Genomic DNA, 25,967 nt, shown 5'->3' with positions numbered 1-25,967 from the left:
ACATATTGGAGCTGATGGCTGGTGCGTGTATCACCTTGCATTTATCACTGGTTTATCACTTCCTTATGCCTTCTCCAGGTTAATACATCTGCCCCAATGTTACTCAGAGATGCTTCTCACTCCCACTCTACCGCTCTCCTCATAGGGCTTTATATAAGTCTGCCTCTCTTTTTTTTAATCATAGCTCAGCAGCTCTTTACTATATAACAGGTCTGCATCTCTATCACAGATCTGCCTCTCTTTACTATATAACAGGTCTGCATCTCTATCACAGATCTGCCTCTCTTTACTATATAACAGGTCTGCATCTCTATCACAGATCTGCCTCTCTTTACTATATAACAGGTCTGCATCTCTATCAAGGATCTGCCTCTCTTTACTACATAACAGGTCTGCATCTCTATCACAGATCTGCCTCTCTTTACTATATAACAGGTCTGCATCTCTTTACTACTGTATGTAATAGCTCTGCATCTTTGTCACAGCTCTGCATCTCTTTACTATATAACAGTTCAGCATCTCTTTATCACAGCTCTGCATTTCTTTACTATATAACAGGTCTGCATCTCTATCACAGATCTGCCTCTCTTTACTATATAACAGGTCTGCATCTTTATCACAGATCTGCCTCTCTTTACTATATAACAGGTCTGCTTCTCTTTACTTATCACATCTCTGTATCTCTTTATCACTGCTCCTAGGGCCTAATTCTGAGTTGATCGCAGCATCAAATTTGTTAGCAGTTGGGAAAACCCTGTGCACTGCAGGGGGGACAGATATAACATGTGCAGAGAGAGTTAGATTTGGGTGGGGTGTATTCAAACTGAAATCTAAATTGCAGTGTAAAAATAAAGCAGCCAGTATTTACCCTGCACAGAAAAGAAATAACCCACCCAAATCTAACTCTCTCTGCACATGTTATATCTGCCCCCCATGCAGTGCACATGGTTTTGCCCAATTGCTAACAAACTTGCTGCTGCGATCAACTCAGAATTGCCCCCCTAGTCCGCTGTCATACTGCTGCATCTCTCCCCCTCATACTTTTTTGCTCTGCTGCTGCCTCAGCCCTCCCTCACATAGGGCTTAATTTACCCCCTGTTATATTATGGGGCTTTAAACTTCCTATTTAGTTTAGCCTCACTGCCTTTTCAGTAGTGATGAGCGGGTTCGGTTCCTCGGAATCCGAACCCCCCCGAACTTCACCCTTTTTACACGGGTCCGAGGCAGACTCGGATCCTCCCGCCTTGCTCGGTTAACCCGAGCGCGCCCGAACGTCATCATCCTGCTGTCGGATTCTCGCGAGATTCGGATTCTATATAAGGAGCCGCGCGTCGCCGCCATTTTTCACTCGTGCATTGGAAATGATAGTGAGAGGATGTGGCTGGCGTCCTCTCACTTTGTTTCAGGGGGCTGCAGTGCAAATATCTTTATTCTGGGGACCAGCAGTATTATATAGGAGGAGTACAGTGCAGAGTTTTGCTGACCAGTGACCACCAGTATTATACGTTGTCTGCCCGAAAAACGCTCCATATCTGTGCTCAGTGTGCTGCATATATCTGTGCTCACACTGCTTTATTGTGGGGACTGGGGACCAGCAGTATTATATAGGAGGAGTACAGTGCAGAGTTTTGCTGACCAGTGACCACCAGTATTATACGTTGTCTGCCTGAAAAACGCTCCATATCTGTGCTCAGTGTGCTGCATATATCTGTGCTCACACTGCTTTATTGTGGGGACTGGGGACCAGCAGTATTATATAGGAGGAGTACAGTGCAGAGTTTTGCTGACCAGTGACCACCAGTATACGTTGTCTGCCTGAAAAACGCTCCATATCTGTGCTCAGTGTGCTGCATATATCTGTGCTCACACTGCTTTATTGTGGGGACTGGGGACCAGCAGTATTATATAGGAGGAGTACAGTGCAGAGTTTTGCTGACCAGTGACCACAAGTATACGTTCTCTGCCTGCAAAACGCTCCATATCTGTGCTCAGTGTGCTGCATATATCTGTGCTCACACTGCTTTATTGTGGGGACTGGGGACCAGCAGTATTATATAGGAGGAGTACAGTGCAGAGTTTTGCTGACCAGTGACCACCAGTATTATATGTTCTCTGCCTGAAAAACGCTCCATATCTGTGCTGCATTGTAGTATATAGTAGGAGTACAGTGCATCATTTTGCTGACCACCAGTATATAATATATAGGAGTACGGTACAGAAGGCTACTGCTCTACCTACCTCTGTGTCGTCAAGTATACTATCCATCCATACCTGTGGTGCATTTCAGTTTTGCACAGTTTGCTGACCACCAGTATATACAGGTTGAGTCTCCCTTATCCAAAATGCTTGGGACCAGAGGTATTTTGGATATGGGATTTTTCCGTATTTTGGAATAATTGCATACCATAATGAGATATCATGGTGATGGGACCTAAATCTAAGCACAGAATGCATTTATGTTACATATACACCTTATACACACAGCCTGAAGGCCATTTTAGCCAATATTTTTTATAACTTTGTGCATTAAACAAAGTGTGTCTACATTCACACAATTCATTTATGTTTCATATACACCTTATACACACAGCCTGAAGGTCATTTAATACAATATTTTTAATAACTTTGTGTATTAAACAAAGTTTGTGTACATTGAGCCATCAAAAAACAAAGGTTTCACTATCTCACTCTCACTCAAAAAAGTCTGTATTTCTGAATATTCCGTATTTCGGAATATTTGGATATGGGATACTCAACCTGTAATATATAGCAGTACGGTACAGTAGGCCACTGCTCTACCTACCTCTGTGTCGTCATGTATACTATCCATCCATACCTGTGGTGCATTTCAGTTTTGCACAGTTTGCTGACCACCAGTATATAATATATAGCAGTACGGTACAGTAGGCCACTGCTCTACCTACCTCTGTGTCGTCAAGTATACTATCCATCCATACCTGTGGTGCATTTCAGTTTTGCACAGTTTGCTGACCACCAGTATATAATATATAGCAGTACGGTATAGTAGGCCACTGCTCTACCTACCTCTGTGTCGTCAAGTATACTATCCATTTCAGTTTTGCACAGTTTGCTGACCACCAGTATATAATATATAGCAGTACGGTACAGTAGGCCACTGCTCTACCTACCTCTGTGTCGTCAAGTATACTATCCATCCATACCTGTGGTGCATTTCAGTTGTGCGCAGTATATATAGTAGTAGGCCATTGCTATTGATACTGGCATATAATTCCACACATTAAAAAATGGAGAACAAAAATGTGGAGGGTAAAATAGGGAAAGATCAAGATCCACTTCCACCTCGTGCTGAAGCTGCTGCCAATAGTCATGGCCGAGACGATGAAATGCCATCAACGTCGTCTGCCAAGGCCGATGCCCAATGTCATAGTAGAGAGCATATAAAATCCAAAACACAAAAGTTCAGTAAAATGACCCAAAAATCAAAATTAAAAGCGTCTGAGGAGAAGCGTAAACTTGCCAATATGCCATTTACGACACAGAGTGGCAAGGAACGGCTGAGGCCCTGGCCTATGTTCATGGCTAGTGGTTCAGCTTCACATGAGGATGGAAGCACTCATCCTCTCGCTAGAAAAATGTAAAGACTTAAGCTGGCAAAAGCACAGCAAAGAACTGTGCGTTCTTCTAAATCACAAATCCCCAAGGAGAGTCCAATTGTGCCGGGTGCGATGCCTGACCTTCCCAACACTGGATGGGAAGAGGTGGCGCCTTCCACCATTTGCACGCCCCCTGCAAGTGCTGGAAGGAGCACCCGCAGTCCAGTTCCTGATAGTCAAATTGAAGATGTCACTGTTGAAGTACACCAGGATGAGGATATGGGTGTTGCTGGCGCTGAGGAGGAAATTGACAAGGAGGATTCTGATGGTGAGGTGGTTTGTTTAAGTCAGGCACCCGGGGAGACACCTGTTGTCCGTGGGACGAATATGGCCATTGACATGCCTGGTCAAATTACAAAAAAAATCACCTCACGGTGTGGAATTATTTTAACACAAATGCGGACAACAGGTGTCAAGCCGTGTGTTGCCTTTGTCAAGCTGTAATAAGTAGGGGTAAGGACGTTAACCACCTCGGAACATCCTCCCTTATACGTCACCTGCAGCGCATTCATCATAAGTCAGTGACAAGTTCAAAAACTTTGGATGACAGCGGAAGCAGTCCACTGACCACTAAATCCCTTCCTCTTGTAACCAAGCTCCTGCAAACCACACCACCAACTCCCTCAGTGTCAATTTCCTCTTTACATAGGAAAGCCAATAGTCCTGCAGGCCATGTCACTGTCAAGTCTGACGAGTCCTCTCCTGCCTTGGATTCCTCCGATGCATCCTTGAGTGTAACGCCTCCTGCTGCTGGCGCTGCTGTTGTTGCTGCTGGGAGTCGATCGTCATCCCAGAGGGGAAGTCGGAAGACCACTTGTACTACTTCCAGTAAGCAATTGACTGTCCAATAGTCCTTTGCGAGGAAGATAAAATATCACAGCAGTCATCCTGCTGCAAAGCGGATAACTCAGGCCTTGGCAGCCTGGGCGGTGAGAAACGTGTTTCCGTTATCCACCGTTAATTCACAGGCAACTACAGACTTGATTAAGGTACTGTGTCCCCGGTACCAAATACCATCTAGGTTCCATTTCTCTAGGCAGGCGATACCGAAAATGTACACAGACGTCAGAAAAAGAGTCACCAGTGTCCTAAAAAATGCAGTTGTACCCAATGTCCACTTAACCACGGACATGTGGACAAGTGGAGCAGGGCAGACTCAGGACTATATGACTGTGACAGCCCACTGGGTAGATGTATTGCCTCCCGCAGCAAGAACAGCAGCGGTGGCACCAGTAGCAGCATCTCGCAAACGCCAACTCGTTCCTAGGCAGGCTACGCTTTGTATCACCGCTTTCCAGAAGAGGCACACAGCTGACAACCTCTTACGGAAACTGAGGAACATCATCGCAGAATGTCTTACCCCAAATGGACTCTCCTGGGGATTTGTGACATCGGACAACGCCACCAATATTGTGCGTGCATTACATCTGGGCAAATTCCAGCACGTCCCATGTTTTGCACATACATTGAATTTGGTGGTGCAGAATTATTTAAAAAACGACAGGGACGTGCAAGAGATGCTGTTGGTGGCCCGAAGAATTGCGGGCCACTTTCGGCATTCAGCCACCGCGTGCCAAAGACTGGAGCACCAGCAAACAGTCCTGAACCTGCCCTGCCATCGTCTGAAGCAAGAGGTGGTAACGAGGTGGAATTCAACCCTCTATATACTTCAGAGGATGGAGGAGCAGCAAAAGGCCATTCAAGCCTATACATCTGCCAACGATATAGGCAAAGGAGGGGGAATGCACCTGACTCAAGCGCAGTGGAGAATGATTTCAACGTTGTGCAAGGTTCTGCAACCCTTTGAACTTGCCACACGTGAAGTCAGTTCAGACACTGTCAGCCTGAGTCAGGTCATTCCCCTCATCAGGCTTTTGCAGAAGAAGCTGGAGACATTGAAGGAGGAGCTAAAACAGAGCGATTCCGCTAGGCATGTGGGACTTGTGGATGGAGCCCTTAATTCGCTTAACCAGGATTCACGGGTGGTCAATCTGTTGAAATCAGAGCACTACATTTTGGCCACCGTGCTCGATCCTAGATTTAAAACCTACGTTGGATCTCTCTTTCCGGCAGACACAAGTCTGCAGAGGTTCAAAGACCTGCTGGTGAGAAAATTGTCAAGTCAAGCGGAACGTGACCCGTCAACAGCTCCTCCTTCACATTCTCCCGCAACTGGGGGAGCGAGGAAAAGGCTAAGAATTCCGAGCCCACCCGCTGGCGGTGATGCAGGGCAGTCTGGAGCGAGTGCTGACATCTGGTCCGGACTGAAGGACCTGCCAACGATTACTGACATGTCGTCTACTGTCACTGCATATGATTCTCTCACCATTGAAAGAATGGTGGAGGATTATATGAGTGACCGCATCCAAGTAGGCACGTCAGACAGTCCGTACGTATACTGGCAGGAAAAAGAGGCAATTTGGAGGCCCTTGCAGAAACTGGCTTTATTTTACCTAAGTTGCCCACCCTCAAGTGTGTACTCCGAAAGAGTGTTTAGTGCAGCCGCTCACCTTGTCAGCAATCGGCGTACGAGGTTACTTCCAGAAAATGTGGAGAAGATGATGTTCATCAAAATGAATTATAATCAATTCCTCCGTGGAGACATTCACAAGCAATTGCCTCCAGAAAGTACACAAGGACTTGAGATGGTGGATTCCAGTGGGGACGAATTAATAATCTGTGAGGAGGGGGATGTACACAGTGAAAGGGGTGAGGAATCGGACGATGAGGAGGAGGTGGACATCTTGCCTCTGTAGAGCCAGTTTGTGCAAGGAGAGATTGATTGCTTCTTTTTTTGGTGGGGGCCCAAACCAACCAGTCATTTCAGTCACAGTTGTGTGGCAGACCCTGTCGCTGAAATGATGGGTTTGTTAAAGTGTGCATGTCCTGTTTATACAACATAAGGGTGGGTGGGAGGGCCCAAGGACAATTCCATCTTGCACCTCTTTTTTCTTTCATTTTTCTTTGCATCATGTGCGGTTTGGGGACTATTTTTTTGAAGTGCCATCCTGCCTGGCACTGCAGTGCCACTCCTAGATGGGCCAGGTGTTTGTGTCGGCCACTTGGGTCGCTTAGCTTAGTCATCCAGCGACCTCGGTGCAAATTTTAGGACTAAAAATAATATTGTGAGGTGTTCATAATAGACTGAAAATGAGTGGAAATTATGGTTATTGAGGTTAATAATACTATGGGATCAAAATGACCCCCAATTTCTATGATTTAAGCTGTTTTTGAGGGTTTTTTGTAAAAAAGCACCCGAATCCGACAAAAAAATTTCAGGGAGGTTTTGCCAAAACGCGTCCGAATCCAAAACACGTCCGCGGAACCGAATCCAAAACCAAAACACAAAACCCGAAAAATTTCCGGTGCACATCACTACTTTTCAGTGACCCCTTCCTTCTCTAGCTTTTTGGGGCTTTTACATGTGGGACTCTCCTTCTCTTTGTTTATAATGTGGAAATCTTAAGTTGTGTACACATGGTGAGATTTATCCTTTTGATTGTGACTCTGTAGTCAAAATCCCAAGGAAAGTTAATGCAAATCGCCAGCTGCGATACCGATGCGCACTCCCGTGGGGTCGGTATCGCAAGGAAAGATAGACTGTGCAGGCAAGTCAATCTTGACTATACAATGTACTATCTAGTACAAAGTATAGTCAAAATTGGCACATAGTCAAAATCGGTGCTTCTGGGCTCTGGGGGAGTTCAAGGGAAGTCACATAGTCAAAATCGGAGATAGTCAATATATCACCAGGTGTATGCACCTTTACTCCTTCCCTCTATAACTGGGCTCAGGCCCACTTTTCATGGGCAACTCTCCTCTCTTCATATAAGGACTCTCTCCCCTTGCCTTGTGTGGTATTTTCCCCTCACAACATAATTGGTGGTGATGGAGGTGGTATTGGTGGTGGTATCTTCAACAATATAGAGGATCGAGGGGCCCCATGGCCTTCTTAGGGGGGCCCTGGACAAGATGTCCCTCTCTGTTCTCACTGACAGGAAACACCACATATTTGTCTCACTCAGCCCTCTTTCTCTGACAGGGCTAATCACACAGAGCTGTATCACTCCACCCCTCTTTCTCTGACAGGACAAATCACATAGAGTTGTATCACTCCACCCCTCTTTTTCTGACAAGTTAAATCACGCAGAGCTGTATCACTCTGCCCTTCTCACTATCAAATCATTCACACAGCACAGTATCACTCTGCCTACTGTCACAGTGGGTTGACACATTTTCAACAAAATAAAATCCCTGTTCGTATTGCATTATTAAATAGTAATCTTACAGGAGAAACCAAGGCATTTATCTACTTTAACTAGTAAAACAAAACAAGTTGGCTAGTTTATGAATTTTGATTCATATAGAATAGCACTTGACATCGGTTTGATATGAGCCTCACATCAGTACTCCGTGCTATTTGGAAACCATGCCCCATCTAATATATACCGTTGAGTTTGTGGTAGGGATGGCCATCAATGGTCTATGCCCATTGGCTATGGGTTGTTTTTTTCTAACGATGGTAGATATCGATGAGTACTATAGATGATGGTACCCAATGTTGAGAAAACATTGGTGGCGGCAGCCGATGGCCAATGTCTGAACATGCACACCACCCAGCCATCAACATCTAGTCAATCGTTGGTTTCTATTGATAGTTTTAAACAATCGACCATCAACAACCTTCGATGGCCATTACTAATCTGTGGCTTCATGTTGCCTCCATTCCCTCCTCACATGGTGACACTGCCCCTATCACATACAGCCCTGCCCTTACTAACACACAGGGGGAAATGTATCAGACTTTCTAATCAGTGGAGAAGTTGCCCATAGCAACCAATCACATTCTAGCTAGCATTTATCAAGTACATTCTATTAAGTGATAGGAAGAAGCTATTTTTTTGCTATGGGCTTTTGTCCACTTCTCCACTCATTGGTACATTTCCTCAAGTCACAGGAGTGCACATGTCAGTGCCTCCTACCAGAGCAGCTCATTCATATCCTGCTGCTGTGACTATTATAAGATCTCATTGGCTACAGGTTATCTGTCCTGCTCTACCTCAAAACTGAGAACACTTGGAAGAACAGGAGAAGAATCGCACCCTAGGCAGATGCACCATACCAATTTATGCAGTGTGTAGTTTAGGGCATTGCATTGCCAATATACAGTATATTTAGGTGGATACAACACGCATATCATGATAAATATGTCACTGTTTTGTGTCACCCAGCACTCTCAGTTCTGCCTGGAGTTGATATAGCTTTACAATTATCATGTATTATAATTGTACCCAGCTGTTTGTGTCAAAATTACACTGTACTCTATTATTCAATTACAACGTCTCATGGTTCCGCTATGTTGTGTCTTGAAAGCTGCTATTGTTTTGGTGAATGTGGGCTTCAGGCGAGTATCATTACAGTAATTGGTGTCAGAGAATGAGATAGAGAGTCTGTGTATTCAGCTGATTATCCATGTAAAGGAGTGAACGCTGATTGAGGGGCTGTAGACTGATCAAAGGTCTCATGTCTTAGTAGCTGTGTAATATATATATATATATATATATATATATATATATATATGTTTATTACACAAAGAACAGAGCACTACAGTATTTTACATTAATTGATCATGGGGTAGTGATTTATATCTATTTTCTCCAATGAGAACTGTATATTTCAGGAAGATCACTTTCTATATTTTTGTATTTATATAGGGAGCAGTATTATAAACAGAGCTGTGTGTTCTGTATATTTCCAACATCAATAGAATTTATCACATGCAACATGTGTTAAGGATACTTAAGTTCAACTTGCTGTATTTTCATGTGCTTCAAGCTGCTAGATGTTCTTTAGCCAAATGTTGGAAACAACATTCTCCATCTCTGCATGTAGTTAAAGCAAAAAAAATGTTTTATTGCTAATATGGAGATAATTACTGCTTTACTTCCAGAGCGGTAACTATGCATTTTGATGCTCTGTGCCAGAAAGAGAATAGGTGCCCCCCATATTTAAAATAGGAGCATACAGTAGTACCCCTTATATATGTTATGCCACACAGTAGAGCCCCTAGATACATGTTACATCATAGTAGAGCCCTTTATACACGTTATGCCACAGTAGAGCCCCTTATACATGTTACCTCATGGTAGAGCCTTTTCAACACATTATTCCAGGTAGAGGCCCTTATAATAATAATAATAATAATAATTTTATTTATATAGCGCTCTTTCTCCAATAGGACTCAAGGCGCTAAACAGATACATAGCATAATATAGTACAGAAAATAATGAAGTACAGAAAAGCTTTTCATAAAATACAGAAGCATGTAGATACTAAAGGGACATTATGGAAATGCTTGCGTAAACAGGAAAGTCTTGAGTCTACTTTTGAAGGATTCTATAGTTGGGGCCTCTCGCACTGTGTGCGGGGAAGTGAGTTCCATAGAGTCGGAGCTGCATGACTAAAAGCTCGACCCCCAGATGCATTACTGCTAAAAGTCCTTCATCTACAGATCGCAGTAATCGAGTGGGGCAGTATGGGGTCAGAAGCTGTTTCAGGTACCTTGGGCCCTGGTCATGCAGTGCTTTGAAACTCAGTGTCACAACTGAGGGCTGGTGACCGTGACTGGGAGCCTCAGTTGTAGGGGCTGACGGGTACTTGAATTTAGGAGGGCGTGACCACGACAACAGGAATATCTTTAAGTGCTTTTATTAAACGAAAAGTCAGATAATGTGCAACCAAACAAAACAGTTATAAATGAGTCTCTGAAATATTACTGGTTGTGACCAGTAATCTGAGGTATAAGTGGTATGCACTATTGTACTTAGAAGCACAGGTGAAGCATAAGTGATGCTGGGGATCGTTGGTAAGCTTTGAGTGAAGCTGGGGTTCGCAGATAGAAATGCACTATTGTACTTAGAAGCACAGGTGAAGCATGAAGTGATGCTGGGAATCGCTGGAGAGCTGTAGAAGAAGCTGGGAATGGCTGCTGGGAAGCCGGAGTTCAGACACAGGTGAATCAGGGTAGACTGTAGAGGGTTAATCACTGGAGTGTCGGGTTACACTGCAGAGTATAATCACCAGGGAGTCAGGCTGTACTGCAGAGAAAGTCCATGGGAGAACTGCACACTGGAATCACTGAAGACAATTGAAGCACTGACATCTTTCCACCCCAGGAACAGGATATTTAGACCTGCTGGGAAGCAGGGATTGGCTGGCTGATTAACCAGGGACCAGAGTGCAGCTGCTGTGTAATCAGGCTGAGGGTAGAGTGCAGCTGATAGGCTGAAAGGTAGCATGTGATTAGGAAAACATGGCTGCGACCATGGTAGCTTTTGGAGGGAAAGATTGTTTGTAACTTGAATGTGAGCTTTAACCATGAAGCTGCCAGAATCACAGTAAAGAGATTTGAGACAATGAGATGCAGCGTGCTGCACACAGACAGTGCAGATGGAATCCAGGCTTGGAACACTGGGACAGTCTCAGGAGGCATTTGGAAGGTAAATACTGATAAGGAATTACCTAGATCGTGACAGCACCCCCTCCTTTAGGAGTGGCCCCAGGACACTTCTTATAAGTTCTTTACCTGAACAAATGGAAGGATCTAGATTGAATCCTGATGAACTTGAACTGGCTGGGACCAGAGGAGACTGTACCGGACCTATGGACAAGACCAAATTAAGTCCAGACAAACTTGAACCGGTTGAGACCGGCGGAGACTTTAGACCGACGGATAGGATCGGATTAGATCCGAAGGTATTGGAATCGGCTGGAACCGAAGGAGGCTGATCCGGACAGACGGATGGGACCGGATTGGGTCCAGAAAAGCTTGAACCGGCTGGGACCGGAGGAGTCTTCGGATTGACAGTTGAATCAGCTAGAACTGAAGAAGTCTTTGGACCTACGGATGGAACCGGATTGGGTCCAGAGATATTGGAATCGGCTGGAACCGAAGGAGTCTTTGGACCTACGGATGGAACCGGATTGGGTCCAGAGATATCGGAATCGGCTGGAACCAAAGGAATCTTCAGACAGACGGATGGAACCAGATTGAGTCTAAAGACAGTTGAATCAGCTGGAACTGAAGGAGTCAGAATCCGGTTAGAACCGGAATGAGTGGTATCCGAGTGTTCAGTTAGACCATCCTGGACCTGGTCCATGCTGGATGCCAACAGGGTGGTACCCTCTGAAGACGGCAAACAGGAGTTCATAACTGCATCTGTAGCACAAAAATTTCCATCTGGGAACTTGGCTCTGGATACTTCCCTTGGGACTGAAACTTTGGTGACCCCTCCTGAGGTTGATGAATCAGACACCTCTCTCAGGGTTGTTTTCTCCAGCACCCCTCCTGGGGTTGACAGATCAGAAAATCCTTTTTGAGAAAACTCATATGCCCCTACTAGAGCTTGAACATTGGATACCCCTCCTAGGGCTGTAGACACAGACGCCCCTCCTTGGGCTGTAGACACAGACGCCCCTCCTTGGGCTGTAGACACAGACGCCCCTCCTTGGGCTGTAGACACAGACGCCCGTCCTTGGGCTATAGACACAGACGCCCGTCCTTGGGCTGTAGACACAGACGCCCGTCCTTGGGCTGTAGACACAGACGCCCGTCCTTGGGCTGTAGACACAGACGCCCCTCCTTGGGCTGTAGACACAGACGCCCCTCCTTGGGCTGTAGACACAGACGCCCCTCCTTGGGCTGAGTAAAGAGCATCATCATTCCAGGAAAGTTCGGACGCTAGGATCTGGTACTGTACCAGATATTTACCGACTGTTCATGTCCCCTGACGTAGCCGGAGGATATCAGAGGAGGCAGAGGTCACACGACCTGGTTCATCAAAGATGCGCCTGAAGGTTGCCACGAAGTCTGCATATGAAGAGAGCAGGGCATCAGACTTCTCCCATAGAGGTGATACCCAATCGAGGGCGGAGCCACTGAGGAGGGAGATGATGTAAGCAACCTTGGTGCGGTCAGTTGGGAAACTGCCAGGCTGTAACTCAAAATATATCTCACACTGATTTAGGAAACCCCGACAGGCTTTTGGGGAAACATCAAAGTTGGCAGGTGTCGGTAAATGGAGACAAGGAGCAGAAACGGGAATGATGGGTGGGGATACCACCAAAGGTACTGCAGTCGGCACACTGGACGCCCCTGAACCACGGAGGGTTACTTGTATTCCATCCAGCCGAGAGGAGAGGTCCTGGAGACAGCGGATCACATGGCCCTGTGCAGTCTCCTGACGTTCAAGGCAGGCTGCAAGTTCTTGCATCGGCCTGGTCGCTTGGACCTGGTCTCCGGCCGGATCCATTAGGTCAGTGCTTACTGTCACAACTGAGGGCTGGTGACCGTGACTGGGAGCCTCAGTTGTAGGGGCTGACGGGTACTTGAATTTAGGAGGGATATCTTTAAGTGCTTTTATTAAACGAAAAGTCAGATAATGTGCAACCAAACAAAACAGTGATAAGTGAGTCTCTGAAATATTACTGGTTGTGACCAGTAATCTGAGGTATAAGTGGTATGCACTATTGTACTTAGAAGCACAGGTGAAGCATAAGTGATGCTGGGGATCGTTGGTAAGCTTTGAGTGAAGCTAGTGTTCGCAGATAGAAATGCACTATTGTACTTAGAAGCACAGGTGAAGCATAAGTGATGCTGGGGATCGTTGGTAAGCTTTGAGTGAAGCTAGTGTTCGCAGATAGAAATGCACTATTGTACTTAGAAGCACAGGTGAAGCATGAAGTGATGCTGGGGATCGCTGGAGAGCTGTAGAAGAAGCTGGGAATGGCTGCTGGGAAGCCGGAGTTCAGACACAGGTGAATCAGGGTAGACTGTAGAGGGTTAATCACTGGAGTGTCGGGTTACACTGCAGAGTATAATCACCAGGGAGTCAGGCTGTACTGCAGAGAAAGTCCATGGGAGAACTGCACACTGGAATCACTGAAGACAATTGAAGCACTGACATCTTTCCACCCCAGGAACAGGATATTTAGACCTGCTGGGAAGCAGGGATTGCCTGGCTGATTAACCAGGGACCAGAGTGCAGCTGCTGTGTAATCAGGCTGAGGGTAGAGTGCAGCTGATAGGCTGAAAGGTAACATGTGATTAGGAAAACATGGCTGCGCCCATGGTAGCTTTTGGAGGGAAAGATTGTTTGTAACTTGAATGTGAGCTTTAACCATGAAGCTGCCAGAATCACAGTAAAGAGATTTGAGACAATGAGATGCAGCGTGCTGCACACAGACAGTGCAGATGGAATCCAGGCTTGGAACACTGGGACAGTCTCAGGAGGCATTTGGAAGGTAAATACTGATAAGGAATTACCTAGATCGTGACACTCAGTATGCCAATCTTGAAGATGATTCGCCATCTTACAGGCAGCCAGTGAAGGGAGTAGAGGATGGGTGTTATGGGGCTAGAACGGGGCTGGTTGGTTAATAGCCTGGCAGCTGTGTTTTGCACCAGCTGTAAGCGGTGTAATTCTTTTGCTGGGAGACCAAGTTAGAGGGCATTACAGTAGTCTAATCGAGATGATACAAATGCATGGGTGACTTTTGGCAGATCATCTGAGGGAATTAAGTGCTTGATTCTGGCCATGTTCCTCAGGGGAAAGAATGAGGATTTGATTGTGGCTGATATCTGATGTTTAAGTGTCAAGCCACCATTCAGGACAACGCCAAGATTCCACACACGATCAGTGGTTTGTAATTCTGAATCCCCGAGTGTAAGTCCATTTGGTTAGTCTATGCTGCAGTCTTGTCCTTTGATGTTGCGGTCCTATCATAAGGACCTCTGTTTTATCCGGGTTCAGTCGCAGCCAACTGGCGCTCATCCACTCCTGGAGCTCAGCTAGACAGCCATTTAGGGTTGCTATTGGGTTATCAGTGCCAGTAGGAAAGGACAAGTACAGTTGTGTATCATCTGCATAGCAGTGGTAGACCAGGCCATGGCGCCTGATTATTTCACCCAGCGGGAGCATGTATACTGCAAAAAGCATGGGGGATAGTATAGAACCTTGTGGGACACCACATGGCAATGGCACTGATGGTGATGAGTATACTCCAGACGATACTCTCGGTGACCTGCCTGTGAGAAATGATTTGAACAAGCTTAGGACTGTGCCATCCAGTGCACAAAAATGTATCAGTCGCTCAATCAGAAGCCCACGGTATCAAATGCTGCCGAGAGATCCAGAAGGATTAATATTGAACAGTCACCTCTGTCTCTTGCCATCAGAAGATCATGTAACAGTGTGCATAGCTGGGCATATCTGAAACTGAATATGCCAATGTGTTACTCTCACTCCTTCCCTTCATAGCTAGTCTCATGGTCACTTTTCATGGGCGACTCTCTTCTTTTTATATCATATATGGGGGGAATGGTTTTGCCTTTTAAATGAATGCTACTTTAAAACACTAAACAGACTCACCAGGATCCTACAGTTCAGGCTATTACATTTACCACTAAGAGGTCTATGTACTAAGCCTTGGAGAGAGATAAAGTGGAGAGAGATCAAGTACTAGCCATTCAGTTCCTAACTATCATGTTACAGGCTGTGTTTGAAAAATGACAGGAGCTGATTGGTTGGTATTTTATCTCCACTTTATCACTCTCCAAGGATTATTACATATGCCCCATGGTCTCTTTACCTTGCCTTGTGTGTTTTTTCCTTCTCACAACATAATTCAGGATGACTACTAGGGCCGGTAATGGGCCTTGGTTCTGGGGGGCGTGGACAAATTCCAGAGGTGTGACCCCCCTCCACAAATTAAAAAGTACTATGCGCAGTGCTGCAAAGTGGGACTAGGTCACCCTCTCGATAACCACAGGTATATCCAAGACCGGTACAGTGAAGAGACACCCGGCGGCGGTGCAAGGTGATTGAGTGGACCGGCTTGTCCTGTGTCGGCACACGTCAAGGCCAGCCCCCACCGACATTTCCCCTTCTACCTGACACTTCCGACTGCAGTCGCATCCGTTTTGATCCTGGCAACAGTAACTTCTTCCGCTTCCACCAACATGGTGACATCACAGGGGGCACTGTTCCCCTGAGCAACTTACCCCTGCTGGACCCCTCCAATAAGCCTCGGTCTCTTCAACAATATAAGGGACTGGCAGACCTCAGCAAATCCTCCCTGGGACACAGCTCTGTATCTCGGTCATGTTTGCCTATTTCAGAGATCACTTTCTATATTTTAGTGTTTATCTATGTTACTGAGTAATTGAACAATGTAATCTTTACCTAATTAATTTGCACCAAATTGGAAAATCTCTCTCTGTTTAATGGGAACACATCAATCTTAAATTGGTTACGTAGGATTAACACAGAAGGAAAGCAGCATTAGAACGGTTGACAGTGTCAAATGCAGCTGAGAGGTCAAAGAGAATTGGAAGCGTGTAATGGAATACTGAAGTTGATCATTTTAGTTACTGCGGAGTGTTGGGAACAAAAGGTTGACTGAAGAGTGCCTGATCGGTTGTATGGGGAAACGCAGGGGCTCATTAGCAGAGAGGAGTAACAGCACTCCTATGCATGAGCCCAAAAATAAAATATACAGTATTACCACATCCAGAATGTTGTTTGTTAGTCTATCTGTTCTCATTTTAAGCATGCTCACTCACTCAGCACATAATAGGAGCGTATCACACAACTTGTACACACACGCAATAATCTGTGCAACAATAAAACAGTAGTGTCATAAAAATGGTAAAATGATACACTTACACATATTAAATGTACCAACAATAATGTCAACATTCCTGTAATAAATATTCATTTCCCTTCATTAAATATTTGCAGTCCCCACAATAAATATTTACATATTCCCTCAATAACTGAAACGGCTGTATATAGAACTTTGTTTTCGCAGTTTTAAGCTGCTGTACCAAAATAGTTCTTTCATAAAATTACCAAAGTCAAGGTTCCAGATTCTCCAGATTTGTCCTTTATTTTAACACACAGTTCTAACTAACTAACAAACAAGCAAACAAACAAACAAACAAACAGTGCAGCGTCTTGATTTTGGTCTTATCCAGCCCAGGATAGTACTTGAACAGGTATCTCTCACTACTGATGCATCCCTAGAAGTCAGATGCTATGTTGGGTACCAAATATTTAGTTTCAGAAGGGACAAAACTAATCTATATAGGGAGTTATGGAATAAAGTATAATACGGGAAGTTATGGAATGAAGTATAATACGGGAAGTTATGGAATGAAGTATAATGCAGGGAGTCACAGCAGTAGTTCTCAAACGTTTTTGAATCACAGCACCCTAGAGCATCTGAATTTTTTTCACGACACCCCTAAGCCAAAAGTTTCTTATTGAGAAATTTAGAAAGAAATATTAATTAAGTAAATTGTGTTTATATGTCATATTTAGGTTTAATTGTGTGGTGAGAGACAAGATTTGCTTCTGTTTGTCCACATATTTTATGATTGGCAGCCACCAGTGCTAGTTTTGCCTATTACATTGACCATAAATAATTAAAATTTGTCCTGGACCACCAATCCAGGGCACCCCTGCAAGTGTCCTGAGGCACCCCAGGGTGCCACGGCACACAGTTTGAGAACCACTGAGTTATGGAATAAAGTATTGACATCCGCTGGAATCTCTACAAATAAAGCACCCTATTCAGATGAAGCAAGCAGATGGCCGTGAAACGCATCAAACCTGACGGTTGTTTTGTAGTTGAGAATCCCGTATTGTTAACCAGATACAATAATTTAATTTATAGAAAAACTGATTCACTTCTAGAACACGGAATTCTTCATCTATTTTATGTTTAATTACCTCTCCTACAAATCACTACTTCTTGAAAATATTTTTGCATTAGAAAACAAGTATGATTGTCAGAGACCGCCAGTCTTCTACACAGACCCTAACTCAAATGGCTCTCAACATGTAAAATGAGGGGGAACAAGGAGGATGTCAGTGCAGATAGAGCTCAGAGGGGCTTCAAGAGCCTCTCTGCTCACAATTATCATGTGTCATGTGACTGTAGTTGGCATGGTAGCCTATGACAATACTATAGTCAATTAGAAATGAATAGCAACCTTAAAATAAACAAACAAACCAAGACGAAATGGTGAGTAAGAAGATTATTGTCTGCCACAGTCATCTGTTCATGGTAGTGCATCTTTTATTTATGTTTAAATGTGCATTTACAGGTGTGTTAATGTATAGTTATTTTAGTGTAGTGTTTTAACTATACAGTAATACATAGGATAAAGTTACTGTAATTGTACTTTAACGTGTAAAAATGTACAACTGTGTAAATGTGAAAAAAATGCAAGCAAATACAAGTTGATAAAAATGCGTTGGAACTAATCCTGGGCTTCTGCCCATGCATTTTCTATGTCTGAGGCCTGCCTCACAAGAGCTACATACTACTGTTTCACCTCCACCATGCCGCTGCGTTTCACAAGCTACAGCTTCTGAGCTAGCAGATAGAGAATCACCTGCTACAGAACGTCCAGGTTCAAGCTCCAGAGCTCAGCTCAATGTGGTCTCTGTTCCAGGTCCTGTGTGCTAACTCTGTTTTGGATCCTTTTTAGAAAACTGATCAGCTCCACTTTGTCTCTGAGGCTTGGAGCTGGTTCCTAGCTCTTCTTAAACACCAGCCATCACTACTAATTAAAATGAATGGACTGGCCACCCAGTTTCCAGCTAACTGTTCAGTATTCCCTATGGAACCCCTTAGCTGCCACTGTTCCTTTTTCATGGCTATAACTGTGCTTACGAAGTTATTGTTAACAGGCTGCATAGAGAGGGACTTGTGTGGATCACTAATCATTTTATTTAGATAAAGTCAGTATCATATTTGTAACACAGATTAATTTCAGTCTATTGTTTTGTAATTTACACCATTTACGGCTTTGTCTCTGTAGCCCTAGATATGGAGGCCGATACTGCCTAGGAGAGAGGAAGAGATACCGTGTATGCAACGTTCTGCCCTGTCCATCAGGAGTTCCGTCATTCCGACAAATGCAGTGCTCTCAGTTTGATTCCATTCCTGTCAAAGGGAAACTGCATCATTGGAGTCCAGTTTTAATGAGCAGTAAGTGCAAAAATAAAGATTATTTCTATCTCCTATATATTAGCCCAGACCTGTGACTCATTTCCTAACGCTGGGCATGGCTAGGAGCTCTCATTGGATTACCGGCAGGTCTATCACACCCAGCGCACAGCTGATTGGGCGAGAAACACCCTACCACACAGGTTACATCCAATGGGAGCCTTTGGCTGCTGTGTGTCCTCTGCAGCCGAGTGGAGTCACACATATGTCTATGTCTAATATCATAGCATTATTAGATGGTCCTGTGAAATTATATATAACTAGATGATCCAGCCTCACTCCGAGCTGTAATATTATTACAGTACAGCCCTGCGCCCCGCACACTCCCCTCAGGGTGACTGGGATGAAGCGGGTCATGGTGTTGGTGCGGCACTAGGGCGGTATGCAGACGGGGTCAGTCGGTGCACCGGTCCGTTACCCCAGGGCAGGGTGGGAGGGGGCACCTGCTGTGTGTCACCAGCAGCAGCATGGTGTATGTGTGTACTGTACACGGTGCAGCTCTGTGTGTGAGGGGGCCGCATCACGTGACACAGGGGAGAGAGGGGATTGGCCGGCTCCTGGCAGCAGCAGCAGTGGCGGCGGCAGCTCCTGGGTGACTCTCCCTCAGCACAGCCTCGGTCTCAGCATCCTCCTCCTTCATCCTGTGTGTGAGAACCGCGGCCGTTCGCCTCCTGGGAGATGGAGGGCTGAGATTGTGCCACCATGATGGAAGGTAGGGTGTCCTCCTCCTGCATCGTGCCCCCCTCCTTAGGCCCTGAATGCACCCCCCATTCCCTCATCCCCTTCATTCATTTCACATTCTGCATTACTGAGATCAACCCAATCTCTCAGCCCTGGAGGACACCCACAGCCCTGTGCCCTAAGGGGGGACGTCTTCCATGCTCAGGGTCCCCTCCATGCCAGAAGGAACAATAATCCCCCATGCCCTGTGCTCGTGTACAACAACCGCCCAGGCGGCACATCCGGGGTGCCCCTGACCAGCTTCTTCCCCATCACTGCACATCCGTCCTCACCCTGTTTTTTAGTGTATTTCAAAATGTCACATTCTCCCCCCTAAATGCTATAATTCGGGGACACGGGAGGTTAATGGGGTTGGGTGCGTTGGGGTAATGACCCCCTACCCTTTAAAAAAGGTCCATTCTCGGCCACAATCCCAGCCTTGATTCCAGAAGGATTATTATTCCCTGCGACCATTTAGCCAGTCTACCTTTGGGACGTGGAGAAAGGTGGATTTGCAGCGTTAACCCATGTTGCACCAGTGCCTGGCTCCAGACCCCCTCCCCCACTCGTGGCACCCTTGCACCCGCTCCTCCCCCATCCGTGGCACCCCCGCAACCGCCCCTCACACACCCGCGGTGGCTCAGGACTCCCTCCCCCACCCGCGGCACTCCCGCACCCGCCCCTCCCTCACCCGCAGCACCCCTGGACCCCTCCCCCATCCGCGTCTCCGCCACTCCCCCAACGACAGCACCTAGTAATCCTGCCCTGCATGCGCTAATCACGCCGTCGGTAGGCGCTACGTCCGTTAACCATCACACGTCCTTTGTCCGTTCAATATTTCTCTTATGTCCTAGTGGATGCTGGGAACTCCGAAAGGACCATGGGGAATAGCGGGCTCCGAAGGAGGCTGGGCACTCTAGAAAGATTTAGGACTACCTGGTGTGCACTGGCTCCTCCCACTATGACCCTCCTCCAAGCCTCAGTTAGATTTTGTGCCCGGCCGAGGTTGGATGCACACTAGGGGCTCTCCTGAGCTCTTAGAAGAAAGATAGTCTTAGGTTTATTATTTTCAGTGAGGCCTGCTGGCAACAGGCTCACTGCAGCGAGGGACTAAGGGGAGAAGAAGCGAACTCGCCTGCTTGCAGCCGGATTGGGCTTCTTAGGCTACTGGACACCATTAGCTCCAGAGGGATCGACCGCAGGCCCAGCCTTGATGTTCGGTCCCGGAGTCGCGCCGCCGTCCCCCTTACAGAGCCAGAAGCAAGAAGATGGTCCGGAAAATCGGCGGCATGAAGACATCAGTCTTCACCAAGGTAGCGCACAGCACTGCAGCTGTGCGCCATTGCTCCTCTCACACTTCACACTCCGGTCACTGAGGGTGCAGGGTGCTGGGGGGGGGGCGCCCTGAGGCAGCAATAAAAACACCTTGGCTGGCAAAAATACCTCAATATATAGCCCCAGGGGCTATATATGAGGTAAATACCCCTGCCAGAATCCAGAAAAAAGCGGGAGAATAGGCCACGGAAAAGGGGCGGAGCTATCTCCCTCAGCACACTGGGCGCCATTTTTCCCTCACAGTTCCGCTGGAAGGAAGCTCCCTGGCTCTCCCCTGCAGACTACTCTACAGAAAAGGGTAAAAAAGAGAGAGGGGGGGCATTTAATTTGGCGCAGTATATAGTTTATATTAAAAAGCAGCTATAAGGGACATAACTCAGTTAGTCCCTGCCTTATATAGCGCTCTGGTGTGTGCTGGCATACTCTCACTCTGTCCCCCCAAAGGGCTTTTGTGGGTCCTGTCCTCTATATTGAGCATTCCCTGTGTGTGTGGAGTGTGTCGGTACGGCTGTGTCGACATGTTTGATGAGGATAATGAGGTGGAGGCGGAGCAGATGCCTTTAGAAGGGATGTCACCCCCTGGGGGGCAGACACCTGAGTGGATGTGCTTATGGAAAGAAATGAGTGCACATATAGACTCATTACATAAGAAATTTGACGACATGCCGACTGCGGGACAGCCGAGTTCTCAGCTCGTGCCTGTCCAGGTGTCTCAAAAGTCATCAGGGGCTCTGAAACGCCCGCTATCTCAGATGGCACAAGTAGATGTCGACACGGATACTGACACCAGTGTCGACGACGAGGAGTCAAATTTAATGCCCATGAAGGCCATTCACTGCATGATTGAGGCAATGAAAGAGGTGTTAAATATCTCTGATTTACATCCTGGTACCACAAAAAAGGGTATTATGTTTGGGGAGAAAAAACTACCTGTAGTTTCTCCCCCGTCAGATGAATTAAATGAAGTGTGTGAAGAAGCGTGGGCTTCCCCTGATAAGAAATTGGTAATTCCTAAGAAGGTACTAATGGCGTTCCCTTTCCCGCCAGAGGATAGGTTACGTTGGGAAACACCTCCTAGAGTGGATAAAGCGCTCACACGTTTGTCTAAAAAGGTGGCACTACCGTCTCAGGATACGGCCGCCCTTAAGGAACCTGCTGATAGAAAGCAGGAGGCGATCCTGAAGTCTGTATATACACACTCAGGCATTATACTTAGACCAGCTATTGCGTCAGCATGGATGTGCAGTGCTGCCGCTGCGTGGTCGGATAAACTGTCAGAAAATATTGACACACTAGACAGAGACTCGATTCTGCTAACAATTGACCATATCAAAGACTCAGTCTTATATATGAGAGATGCACAGAGGGAAGTCTGCCGGCTGGCATCTAAAATAAGTGCATTGTCCATCTCTGCTAGGAGATGCTTATGGACTCGCCAGTGGACTGGAGATGCAGATTCCAAAAGGCACATAGAAGTTTTGCCTTATAAGGGGGAGGAATTATTTGGGGATGGTCTCTCCGACCTAGTTTCCACAGCAACGTCTGGGAAGTCAACATTTTTACCCCATGTCCCCTCACAGCCTAAGAAGGCGCCATTTTATCAGGTTCAGTCCTTTCGGACCCAGAAAAACAAGCGGGGAAAAGGAGGGTCTTTTCTCTCTAGAGGCAGAGGTAGGGGAAAAAGGCTGCAACAAACAGCAGGTTCCCAGGAGCAAAAGTCTTTCCCCGCTTCCTCTTCCAAGTCCGCCGCATGACGGTGGGGCTCCACAGGCGGAGCCAGGTACGGTGGGGGCCCGCCTCATGAAATTCAGCGATCAGGGGCTCGCTCACAGGTGGATCCCTGGATCCTTCAAATAGTATCTCAGGGGTACAAGCTGGAATTCGAGGCGGCTCCACCCCACCGGTTCCTAAAATCTGCCTTGCCGATTGCTCCCTCAGACAGGGAGGCGGTGCTAGCAGCGATTCACAAGCTGTATTCCCAGCAGGTCATAATCAAGGTACCCCTACTTCAACAAGGCCGGGGTTACTATTCCACACTATTTGTGGTGCCGAAACCGGACGGTTCGGTGAGACCCATTTTAAATTTGAAATCCTTGAACACATACATAAAAAAATTCAAGTTCAAGATGGAATCGCTCAGGGCGGTTATTGCAAGCCTGGAGGAGGGGGATTACATGGTATCCCTGGACATCAAGGATGCTTACCTGCATGTCCCCATTTACCATCCTCACCAGGAGTACCTCAGATTTGTGGTACAGGATTGCCATTACCAATTCCAGACGCTGCCGTTTGGACTCTCCACGGCACCGAGGGTATTTACCAAGGTTATGGCGGAAATGATGATACTCCTTCGAAAAAAGGGAGTTTTAATTATCCCATACTTGGACGATCTCCTAATAAAGGCACGATCCAAGGAACAGTTGTTAGTGGGAGTAGCACTATCTCAGGAAGTGCTGCGCCAGCACGGCTGGATTCTGAATATCCCAAAGTCACAGCTGGTCCCGACGACACGTCTAATGTTCCTGGGAATGATTCTGGACACAGTCCAGAAAAAAGTGTTTCTCCCGGAGGAGAAAGCCAGGGAGTTGTCTTCTCTAGTCAGAGACCTCCTAAAACCAAAACAGGTATCGGTGCATCACTGCACGCGGGTCCTGGGAAAGATGGTAGCTTCTTACGAAGCAATTCCATTCGTCAGGTTCCATGCCAGGATTTTTCAGTGGGACCTGTTGGACAAGTGGTCCGGATCGCATCTTCAGATGCATCGCTTGATAACCCTGTCCCCAAGAACCAGGGTGTCTCTTCTGTGGTGGCTGCAGAGTGCTCATCTTTTGGAGGGCCGCAGATTCGGCATACAGGACTGGGTCCTGGTGACCACGGATGCCAGCCTACGAGGCTGGGGGGCAGTCACAAAGGGAAGAAACTTCCAAGGACTATGGTCAAGTCAGGAGACTTCCCTTCACATAAATATTCTGGAACTAAGGGCCATTTACAATGCCCTAAGTCAAGCAAAATCCCTGCTCCTACACCAGCCGGTGCTGATCCAGTCAGACAACATCACGGCAGTCGCCCATGTGAATCGACAGGGCGGCACAAGAAGCAGGATGGCAATGGCAGAAGCCACAAGGATTCTCCGATGGGCGGAAAATCATGTACTAGCACTGTTAGCAGTGTTCATCCCGGGAGTGGACAACTGGGAAGCAGACTTTCTCAGCAGGCACGACCTCCACCCGGGAGAGTGGGGACTTCATCCAGAAGTCTTCCAAATGATTGTAAATCAGTGGGGTCGTCCACAGGTGGACATGATGGCGTCCCGCCTAAACAAAAAACTAGAGAGGTATTGCGCCAGGTCAAGAGACCCTCAGGCGATAGCTGTGGACGCTCTAGTGACACCGTGGGTGTACCAGTCAGTTTATGTGTTCCCTCCTCTACCTCTCATACCAAAGGTATTGAGAATAATAAGAAAGCGAGGTGTAAACACAATTCTCGTGGTTCCGGATTGGCCAAGAAGAGCGTGGTACCCGGAACTTCAAGAGATGATCTCAGAGGACCCGTGGTCTCTGCCGCTCAGACAAGACCTGCTACAGCAGGGGCCCTGTCTGTTCCAAGACTTACCGCGGCTGCGTTTGACGGCATGGCGGTTGAACGCCAGATCCTGAAGGAAAAGGGCATTCCGGAGGAAGTCATTCCTACGCTTATTAAAGCTAGAAAAGAGGTTACAGCAAATCATTATCACCGCATATGGCGGAAGTATGTTGCATGGTGTGAGGCCGAAAAGGCCCCAACAGAGGAATTTCAACTGGGTCGATTTCTGCATTTCCTGCAAGCAGGAGTTAATATGGGCCTAAAACTAGGCTCCATTAAAGTACAGATCTCGGCTCTGTCGATTTTCTTTCAAAAAGAACTAGCTTCAGTACCTGAAGTTCAGACATTTGTGAAAGGAGTGCTGCATATTCAGCCCCCATTTGTGCCTCCTGTGGCACCTTGGGATCTCAACGTGATGTTGAGTTTCTTAAAATCACATTGGTTTGAGCCACTAAAAACCGTGGATCTGAAATATCTCACGTGGAAAGTGGTCATGTTATTGGCTTTGGCTTCAGCCAGGCGTGTGTCAGAATTGGCGGCTTTATCATGTAAAAGCCCTTATCTGATTTTCCATATGGATAGGGCAGAATTGAGGACTCGTCCCCAATTTCTCCCAAAGGTGGTGTCAGCGTTTCACCTGAACCAGCCTATTGTGGTGCCTGCGGCTACTAGGGACTTGGAGGACTCCAAGTTGCTAGACGTTGTCAGGGCCCTGAAAATATATGTTTCCAGGACGGCTGGAGTCAGAAAATCTGACTCGCTGTTTATCCTGTATGCACACAACAAGCTGGGTGCTCCTGCTTCTAAGCAGACTATTGCTCGCTGGATTTGTAGTACAATTCAGCTTGCTCATTCTGTGGCAGGCCTGCCACAGCCAAAATCTGTAAATGCCCATTCCACTAGGAAGGTGGGCTCATCTTGGGCGGCTGCCCGAGGGGTCTCGGCTTTACAACTTTGCCGAGCAGCTACTTGGTCAGGGGCAAACACGTTTGCAAAATTCTACAAATTTGATACCCTGGCTGAGGAGGACCTGGAATTCTCTCATTCGGTGCTGCAGAGTCATCCGCACTCTCCCGCCCGTTTGGGAGCTTTGGTATAATCCCCATGGTCCTTTCGGAGTTCCCAGCATCCACTAGGACGTTAGAGAAAATAAGAATTTACTCACCGGTAATTCTATTTCTCGTAGTCCGTAGTGGATGCTGGGCGCCCATCCCAAGTGCGGTTTATCTGCAATACTTGTACATAGTTATTGTTAACTAAATCGGGTTATTGTTGAGCCATCTGTTGAGAGGCTCAGTTGTTTCATACTGTTAACTGGGATTCATATCACGAGTTGTACGGTGTGATTGGTGTGGCTGGTATGAGTCTTACCCGGGATTCAAAATCCTTCCTTATTGTGTACGCTCGTCCGGGCACAGTGTCCTAACTGAGGCTTGTAGGAGGGTCATAGTGGGAGGAGCCAGTGCACACCAGGTAGTCCTAAATCTTTCTAGAGTGCCCAGCCTCCTTCGGAGCCCGCTATTCCCCATGGTCCTTTCGGAGTTCCCAGCATCCACTACGGACTACGAGAAATAGAATTACCGGTGAGTAAATTCTTATTTTAACCACTCACAACAT

At 46.6% G+C, this 25,967-nt stretch overlaps 1 protein-coding gene and 1 long non-coding RNA gene across 4 annotated transcripts in view; one reads left to right on the top strand and one right to left on the bottom strand.

Moving 5' to 3' along the window:
• Window positions 1–25,967, top strand: part of ADAMTS7 (ADAM metallopeptidase with thrombospondin type 1 motif 7) — a 212,429-nt gene that overhangs the window by 121,618 nt on the left and 64,844 nt on the right. For both annotated transcript variants that reach the window (XM_063925493.1, XM_063925494.1), the window contains exon 12: window positions 18,526–18,695. In XM_063925493.1, coding sequence (XP_063781563.1) covers window positions 18,526–18,695 — 170 coding nt within the window. The remainder of the gene's footprint in view (window positions 1–18,525; window positions 18,696–25,967) is intronic.
• The window catches only part of LOC134931797 (uncharacterized), a 96,426-nt gene that overhangs the window by 17,106 nt on the left and 53,353 nt on the right, over window positions 1–25,967 (bottom strand). The window contains exon 3 of one of the 2 annotated variants that reach the window (XR_010179176.1): window positions 18,424–18,650. The exons of the other annotated variant lie outside the window; for it this stretch is intronic. This is a non-coding gene — a long non-coding RNA (uncharacterized LOC134931797). Of the gene's footprint in view, window positions 1–18,423; window positions 18,651–25,967 lie in introns of those variants that run through there. 2 annotated transcript variants of the gene reach the window in all.

Source organism: Pseudophryne corroboree, chromosome 6, assembly GCF_028390025.1.
Source record: "Pseudophryne corroboree isolate aPseCor3 chromosome 6, aPseCor3.hap2, whole genome shotgun sequence".
Taxonomy (NCBI): Eukaryota; Metazoa; Chordata; class Amphibia; order Anura; family Myobatrachidae; genus Pseudophryne; species Pseudophryne corroboree.
This window is presented reverse-complemented; position numbering and strand designations above follow the sequence as displayed.